Raw genomic sequence first — 9,291 nt, forward strand, 5'->3', positions numbered from 1 at the left:
CGTGTTATCAATTAGATGCCGATAGGTGATCCAAGTTACCGCATTCACTTGGTCAGGGAAGACATGTTTGGTTGTTACAGCCGCACGATCCCTTTTGTATTCCGCTCCATCTGGAGTTTGATCAATATAAAGCTTGGTGACACCCTAAAAAAACTAACGCGAGAAAGCCCTCCTGGCCGGAGAAAACACAAAGAAACGAACGCCACACGGCCAAACACGTACAGCAAGTCCGGTGCGCCAAACGGCTCGAGAAATCTTTTTGCATTGACGCGGAGCAAATGCGCCGGAGCCGTAGAGAGGCAGGCAGCTGAGGCTAGCCTGCTTCTGTTTCTCCTCCTCTCTGGCAACCAACGTGTCCAAATCCTAACAAAAATCCTAAAAATACGGTGGCTGCGTGTAGTATATAATGAGCCGGCAGAAGCGCGGCAGGGCAAAGGATTCGTCTACCGCTCTCGCGCGCCGCCGGCCGCAGGGCGCAAGGAAGATCGATCTGGTCGTCGTCGTCGCGTCTGCTGCCGCCGGTATGACATCTCCTCCGGACGGACTATCGATCTCTCTATCCCTCTTCGCCTCTTCCATACGGTGGTTCGTAGAGAATCACCCTTGGGAATTGTAGTGCTTTGACTTTTGACGTCGACCCAAGGAATCCATGAGGATTCGTTCATACTCTCGTAAGGTCTCCTGGATTCGTACAAGATCAGTCTAATCTCTAATGTACATATCATGCAAGATCAGTCTAATTAAAGTTCGCTCATGCTCTCGTAAAATCTTGAAGATTCAGTCCTTCAACCTTTAATTAGGCATCTCCATCGTCCACCACACTAAGTAAGCCCTTGTGTTCGTGTCCTACTCGTGGTGCAGACGAACTAACAGATCCAGCACACTAAACCCTTCCTTGTTTCAGCATCGAGCTTGACTGGCAGGTTGTGCTGCTTGAAGACGAGACGAGATCAAGATCAAGATCATGTCGGTCGAAGCCGCCGAGGGCGCGGAGACGATGGCGCGCCGTGACTCGCTCTACAGGAACGCGGAGAAGGTCTCCGGCGACAGGCGCCACGGCTCTGGGGTCAGCAACCAAAACTCGTCCATCACCTTGTTGACTACTTGACTTAACCAGCTGTGCCACGGCCGATGTTAATTCTCGAGCATGGTGGGCGCATGGATGCATGCATGCAGGCAAGCTGGAGGCAGACGGTGCTGCTGGCGTTCCAGAGCATCGGCGTGGTGTACGGCGACCTCGGCACGTCGCCGCTCTACACCTACTCGGGCACCTTCCCGAACGGCATCAGGCACCCGGACGACCTACTCGGCGTCCTCTCCCTCATCCTCTACACTCTCATCCTCCTGCCCCTGCTCAAGTACGTCTTCATCGTCCTCTACGCCAACGACAACGGCGACGGTCAGTACCTACCTTATTGTGTTTTCCCTTCTTTCTTTCTTTTTTTGAGCTCTCTTGTGTTTGTTCATGGACATTAACTCATGTTGGCTGGCATGTAGGGGGCACGTTCGCGCTCTACTCGCTCATCTCGCGGTACGCCCAGACCAGGATGATCCCTAACCAGCAGGACGAGGACGCGTCCGTGTCCAACTACAGCCTCCAGGAGTCCAGCTCGCAGACCAGAAGGGCGCAGTGGGTGAAGCGGAGGCTCGAGTCCAGCAAGGCTGCCAAGATCGCGCTCTTCACCATTACCATCCTCGGCACCTCCATGGTCATGGGTGATGGCACCCTCACACCCGCAATCTCTGGTACTGTACATTACATTGAGCAACTTCACATACATACTAAGTTTATAGATTAATAATCTGATGCTTGATGGCTGTGTTGTTGCAGTGCTCTCTGCGGTGAGCGGGATCCGGGAGAAGGCGCCAGACTTGACGCAATGTACGTATGAATGCTTTCTAATTTGTTCACTAGCTTGTTCTACAGCCAGGGAATTGATGTGGTTTGTTGTGAAAACAGCGCAAGTGGTGTGGATCTCTGTTGCCATCTTGTTCCTGCTCTTCTCGGTGCAGCGCTTCGGCACGGACAAGGTTGGCTACTCCTTCGCGCCCATCATCTCGGTGTGGTTCGTTCTCATTGCCAGCATCGGAGTGTACAACCTCGCCGCCCACGACGCCACCGTGCTCAGGGCCCTCAACCCCATGTACATTGTGGACTACTTCCGAAGGAACGGCAAGGAGGCGTGGCTCTCTCTCGGCGGCGTCGTCCTCTGCACCACAGGCACGGAGGCCATGTTTGCTGACCTTGGCCATTTCAACATCAGGGCCATTCAGGTTCGCCACTATCAGTTTTTGACTCCATTTGTATTCATCTCTAGTAAGTACATTAGTTCAGACTTCAGAGCAGGGACTGAACTTCATTTTCCGGGCTGTTTTCAGCTGAGCTTCAGCTTCATCATCTTCCCCTCCGTGGCGCTATGCTACATGGGCCAGGCATCCTACCTGCACAAATTCCCGCAAGACGTCGCCGACACCTTCTACAAATCTATCCCAGCGGCGATGTTCTGGCCGACGTTCATCGTGGCCATCTTGGCGGCCATCATCGCCAGCCAGGCCATGCTGTCGGGCGCGTTCGCCATCCTGTCCAAAGCCCTCTCCCTCGGTTGCTTCCCGAGGGTGGAGGTGGTGCACACCTCCAAGAAGTACGCCGGGCAGGTGTACATCCCGGAGGTGAACTTCCTCATCGGCGCCGCCAGCATCATCGTCACCCTCGCCTTCCAGACCACCACCAACATCGGCAACGCCTACGGGATATGCGTCGTCATGGTCTTCTCCATCACGACCCACCTCATGACGGTGGTGATGCTGCTCGTGTGGAAGAAGAACATCGCCTTCATCGCCGCCTTCTACGTCATCTTCGGGGCCACCGAGCTCCTCTACCTGTCCTCCATCCTCTCCAAGTTCGCCGAGGGAGGGTACCTGCCCTTCTGCTTCTCGCTGGTGCTCATGGCGCTCATGGCCACCTGGCACTACGTCCACGTCTGCCGCTACTGGTACGAGCTCGACAATGTCGTGCCGGCGGCTGACCTCACGGCGCTCCTTGGCCGGCCCGACGTGCGCCGGGTGCCCGGCGTGGGCCTGCTCTACTCGGAGCTTGTCCAGGGCATCCCTCCGGTGTTCCCTCGCCTCGTCGACAAGATGCCGTCGGTGCACGCCGTCTTCGTCTTCATGTCCATCAAGAACCTGCCCATCCCGCGGGTGCCGGCCCCCGAGCGCTTCATCTTCCGGAGGGTTGGCCCCGCCGAGGACAGCATGTTCCGCTGCGTGGCGCGCTACGGCTACACCGACCAGATCGAGGCCGCCAAGGACTTCTCCGCTTCTCTCCTCGACGGCCTCAAGCTGTTCATCTATGAGGAGGCCGCCTTCTCCTGCAGCCAGCACACCGATGACGATGACGGCAGCGCTCTGCGGGCGGCGAAGGCAGCCGCAGAGGAGGAGAAGCGGTTCATCGACGCAGAGTTGGAACGCGGCGTGGTGTACCTGACGGGCGAGGCGGACGTGATGGCTGCGCCGGGGTCGTCGGTGATGAAGAGGATCGTGGTGAACTACGTGTACGCCTTCCTGAGGAGGAACCTCAGCGAGAGCCACAAAGCGCTCGCCATTCCCAAGGATCAGCTGCTCAAGGTCGGGATCACTTATGAGATATGAGATATAGATCAATGTTTCTTCTGCTGAACTTGTTGGTGATAAACCTCTGAATTTTGCATTACCCGGATGATCCTGTACACAATATAAGAGTAATGCTACATTTTTGTAGATGGAGCATTACTCGTGTTGTACACCACCTGTGGAGAAAGAGTCTGTCTAGGACAAATCTAGGTATGACATAGTTAGTTATGTCACATCTAAGCTGATGTCCATTTTGTTTGTGATTTTTTTGTTTTTTTTATTTCCTATTGCTGCATTATATATTTGTAGGAACTTAAATGTGACAATCTTAAAAAACATCTAGATATGAATTAGACAAACTGATAAAGAAATCTTATGGATTGCCTACATGCTGATGTGGCATGAGCTAATTAGGAATCACTCACTCCTGCAATGCTATTAAGCCTCATGTCGCATACCCTATAGTTTTTTTTGAAAAAACTCCACCCATATATTGATCAAATAACAATAGTCTTACAATCGTTCATTACATAATTAGCCACGCAGTGCGGAACAGAATTACACAGAATACCATTAGACATGGTATCAAAACTAAATTTTGCTATCTCATGCGCCGCCTTATTAGCCTGCCTATCAATCTTAACAATCTTAAGATCAACAATAAACTTAGAGGCGCTGAACGCTTCCATTTTTAAATCCACATAAGGAGATCTGTCAACAGTTTCTTTCGCTAGGAAAGATGCAGCAAAGGAGCAGTCAGTTTCCAAGATAATTGGTTTGTGAAGAGAAATACCAATGTACAGCCCGGCAAGGCACGCACGAAGTTCCGCCTCCTTCGCTCCAGAACACCTTCGAATAAAATCCCAAGAAGACACCAGGACTTCTCCCAGATGATTCCTAGCGACAACCCCAACGCTAGCAGATCTCAAGCTCTCCGCAAAACTAGCATCAACATTTATCTTAATATACTCCCGCTCTGGAGGCTTCCAAACAACACGATCATTTTCTTTTTGCGGATTAAGAATCTCCCCATTCCCCATCACCCCCTTCCCTTTGGTGCTTTGGTCCACTTGCACACGAGCGTTGGAAGTAGAGAAGGTCTTCCAATAATTATCCATGAAGATAACAGACGCATTCACCGATTCTTTCCCTCTTCCAAAAATCAAATCGTTCCTCAGATGCCAAGCTCTCCAGAACATAAATAACACTTGCTCGCGTACCGGAGACCCCAATTGGCCGAGCAGGATGAGAAGCCAGTCTGGCCCCATAAATCTGAACAACTCCTCCCTCGGAATATTCCACACATCCCCCACGGCGATACGCAAAGCACGCGCCTTAGGGCAGGTCACCAGAGCATGGAATATATTTTCATCCTGAACTCCACATATAGTACACATACTGGAGACCGTTTGATGGTGAGTCACTCTATTCACCTGAACCGCTAAACTGTTGGTCGCAGCTCTCCAAGCAAAAATTCTAATTTTTTGCGGAACCTTAGCCTTCCAAATAACGTCCCACAGTCTTCTTTCCTCATTAACAGTAGCACTGGATATTCCTGTCTCACCCCTGTTGTTCTTGAGGTTTAAAGCCAGTCTGTGCGCACTTTTCACAGAGAACATACCACTTTTCTCATAGTGCCAAGCAACTAGATCACCTTCTCCCACAGACTGAATGCGTAAGTTTAGGATTTCTTCGGCATCATGATGAGAGAATAAATGCCTAATCAAATTTTCATCCCATCTTCTCGTCCCGCTCATGAATAATTCTGACACCCACTTCAGTCTAGTTCGATGCTTTTTAGCTGTAATTTTTAGTCCCGAAATTCTTGGAAGTCAGTTATCTCTCCAAATGTTAACATTTTTATCATCAACCACTCTCCATATGACCCCTTGTTTTAACAGTTCCAGACCATGCATGATACCTTGCCAATTCACGGACGTGGCTTGCGGGAAAACTGTATCCAAGATGTGACCATTGGGATAATACTTTGCCTTCAAAATCTTAGCACACAACGACTCTGGGTACACCAATAAACGCCAGGCCTGTTTAGCTAACAACGCTTGGTTAAATAACCTTAGGTCACGGAACCCCATGCCTCCCTGTCCTTTTGGTTTTGTAAGTTTGTCCCAAGCTAACCAGTGAGTTTTCCTTCTATCCTCTTCATCTCCCCACCAGAAATTTCTTATAATCTGAGCTAACTCCTCACATAACGAGACTGGAAATTTAAAAAGTCCCATGGCATAAACTGGCAGCGCTTGCAAAACAGCCTTGATTTGAGATTCCTTAATACCAGTAGAAGCATACTTTTCAATCCAATCTGACGCTCTTTTTAAAGCCTTATCTTTGGTCGAGTTGAATCATGTGTCCAAAAGTGACACCTGTGCGATCACTGATCCATCACGCATAATTGAGAGAAGAGTCCCGTGTGCAATACTGCACGCATAGTTTGATTGGACAAATTGTGTGCGATAACTCGTGACAGCGCACACGTTTCTTCGAATGTAGGGCACACGGTTTAAATAAATGAATTGTATGCGCTGAAGGGAAACATCACACACATTTATTTTGAGTGTATCATGTGTGAAGTGGCGCACAGTTTCGCCAAAAAATATCGCACAATGGTGGATAGCATAATGTGTGTACACGTCGCCGCATTGTCTTCTCCCGCGCACCGCCACGGCTTCCCGCTTGAACGATGGCCTCCTTGCCTACCCGCCGCACACGTGCTGCCAATGGCCACGCGTCGCATCCACCCTGCACCAATGCCGAGTCGGTGCCCTCGTCCCAGTGTGCGTGCCACGATTCCCTTCGCTATAGTCGGGCTACCACACCACTAAAGCCCTTGACGACGCCAGCCTTCCCTCCTCGGTGCCACATTGTTGAAAAATGCATGGGCAACTACTAGTGCAGAGAAAGGGTGTTTCAGGGGTATAAAAATATGATACTTTGTAAATCTGTGCACCACCATTAGAATGGCGTTGTAACCAGCAGGCCTAGGCAGTCCTTCTATGAAATCCATTGTTATATCTAGCCAGGGATTTTAGGAATCGTCGAGGTAATCCTGATTTTGAGCTTTAGATCGTCGGATGTCGGGGGCGAGGCAATCGATGCGCTCACTCAAAGCATCATTTGCATCATTCATTGTGCATTGAAGGCCGGAGTGGTGTAGTTCGGTGATGTAGCCGCTCGCGTCTTATTGGTCATCAAAGACCGGGGATTGCATGTCCATCACTAGACTTGAACACGTGTAAGTTGTAAATGAGAAGATAATACCAAACTAAACTCTCCCCAAAGTTGACAATGTATCTTGTATCACTCAATGATGTATGCAAAGATAGTTGATCTTTTCACTCAGACCTACACAGTAAAGCTTATAGACTAGCTCGGTGAGGGTTAGTGGCACAAAATCATGGAATAGTTAGCCAAGATATTGAAAATATTGAAAAAGATTCACATATTTGAAATGTGATGTCAATAGATCAATACCAAGGTGTAGAACATGGAACACACACACACAGATAGATAAATGGGGATTGCCCAACCAAGGGAACGACAAAACAAAGCATTTGGTGCTTGCTGTCTACCCGGGGGTGGAGGAGGAAGAATGTACTGCCAGAAGGAAGGGCAAAACAAGGAAGAAGGAATTGCGCGCTAGGGGCCAAGGAGGGGGTGTCGGTGTCAAAACCGGCGAATCTCGGGTAGGGGGTCCCGAACTGTGCGTCTAAGGTCAATGGTAACAGGAGACAAGGGACACAATGTTTTACCCAGGTTCGGGCCCTCTCTATGGAGGTAATACCCTACGTCCCGCTTGATTGATCTTGATGAATATGAGTATTACAAGAGTTGATCTACCACGAGATCGTAATGGCTAAACCCTAGAGGTCTAGCTTGTATGGCTATGGTAATGTATCTATCCTCCGGACTAAGTCCTCTGGTTTATATAGACACCAGGAGGATCTAGGGTTACACAAGGTCGGTTACAAAGAAAGGAATCTACATATTTGGTCGCCAAGCTTGCCTTCCACGCCAAGGAGAGTCCCATCCGAACACGGTTGCAGTCTTCGGTCTTTGTATCTCCACAGCCCATCAGTCCGGCCCATGGCTAACAGGCCGGACGCCCGAGGACCCCTTAGTCCAGGACTCCCTCAGTAGCCCCTGAACCTGGCTTCAATGATAACGTATCCGACGCGTAGATCTGTCTTCAGCATTGCAAGGCGGGTTCCTTCCTCCGAACTCCAAGATAGTCTTCGGACGTATCGACGTGTCCGGACCTGTAACACACACCACACACAACCGTAGAGAGAATATAAGGCCAACTTCACCGCGCGACCCCAAACGGACGTCCGTTTTGTCCGGTTTTTGTCCTTTTGGGTAGGGATTTGAGGTCGTGTCCGGCCCTGTCCTGGGATGCGGTGGCCGTGCGCCCAGCGCGCGGATGCATCCCGGCCGCATCCTGTCCGCGTATTATTTCTTTGCAAGTCCTTAACTTTATTTCATCATTCATTTTTGGTACATGAAAAATACATCATCACATTTTGACTAGTAAAGCAAGACCAAAGAAAACAAGAACCACAAGAATATATTTTAGAAGATGTTGGGGAACGTAGTAATTTCAAAAATTTTCCTACGCACACGCAAGATCATGGTGATGCATAGCAACGAGAGGGGAGAGTGTTGTCTACGTACCCTCGTAGACCGAAGCGGAAGCGTTGACACAACATAGAGGAAGCAGTCGTACGTCTTCCCGGTCCAACCGATCCAAGCACCGTTACTCTGGCACCTCCGAGTTCTTGACACACGTACAGCTCGATGACGCACCCCGGGCTCCGATCCAGCAATGCTTCGGGGAGGAGTTTCGTCAGCATGACGGCGTGGTGACGATCTTGATGTTTAACCGTCGCAGGGCTTCGCCTAAGCACCGCTACAATATGATCGAGGTGTAATATCGTGGAGGGGGGCACCGCACATGGCTAAGGAACGATCACGAAGATCAACTTATGTGTCTATGGGGTGCCCCCTGCCCCCGTATATAAAGGAGTGGAGGAGGGGAGGGCCGGCCCTCTCTATGGCGCGCCCTAGGGGAGTCCTACTCCCACCGGGAGTAGGATTCCCCCTTTCCTAGTCCAACTAGGCGTCCTTCCATGTAGTAGGAGTAGGAGACAAGGAAGGGGAAGAGGGAAGAGAAGGAAGGAGGGGGCGCAGCCCCTCCCCCTAGTCCAATTCGGACTAGGCCTGGGGGGGGGGGGCCTGCCTCTCCCTCTCCCCCAAAGCCCAATAAGGCCCATATACTTCTTCTCCCGTATTCCCGTAACTCCCCGGTACTCCGAAAAATACCCGAACCACTCGGAACCTTTCCGATGTTTGAATATAGTCGTCCAATATATCGATCTTTATGCCTCGACCATTTCGAGACTCCTCGTCATGTCCCCGATCTCATCCGGGACTCCGAACTCCTTCGGTACATCAAAAATCATAAACTCATAATATAACTGTCATCGAAACCTTAAGCGTGCGGACCCTACGGTTCGAGAACAATGTAGACATGACCGAGACACGTCTCCGGTCAATAACCAATAGCAGGACCTGGATGCCCATATTGGCTCCTACATATTCTACGAAGATCTTTATCGGTCAGACCGCATAACAACATACGTTGTTCCCTTTGTCATCGGTACGTTACTT

General features: G+C 50.4%; 1 protein-coding gene across 1 annotated transcript; it reads left to right on the forward strand.

Moving 5' to 3' along the window:
- Positions 1–431: 431 nt before the first annotated feature.
- On the forward strand, positions 432–3,755 carry LOC123130176 (potassium transporter 19-like). The gene is made up of 7 exons (XM_044550129.1): positions 432–521; positions 905–1,066; positions 1,177–1,399; positions 1,498–1,746; positions 1,832–1,882; positions 1,961–2,274; positions 2,380–3,755. The coding sequence occupies exons 2-7, from the start codon at positions 965–967 to the stop codon at positions 3,646–3,648; spliced, it is 2,208 nt and encodes a 735-aa protein (XP_044406064.1). The 5' UTR covers positions 432–521; positions 905–964; the 3' UTR covers positions 3,649–3,755.
- Positions 3,756–9,291: the final 5,536 nt, after the last annotated feature.

This window comes from Triticum aestivum, chromosome 6A, assembly GCF_018294505.1.
Source record: "Triticum aestivum cultivar Chinese Spring chromosome 6A, IWGSC CS RefSeq v2.1, whole genome shotgun sequence".
NCBI lineage: Eukaryota > Viridiplantae > Streptophyta > Magnoliopsida > Poales > Poaceae > Triticum > Triticum aestivum.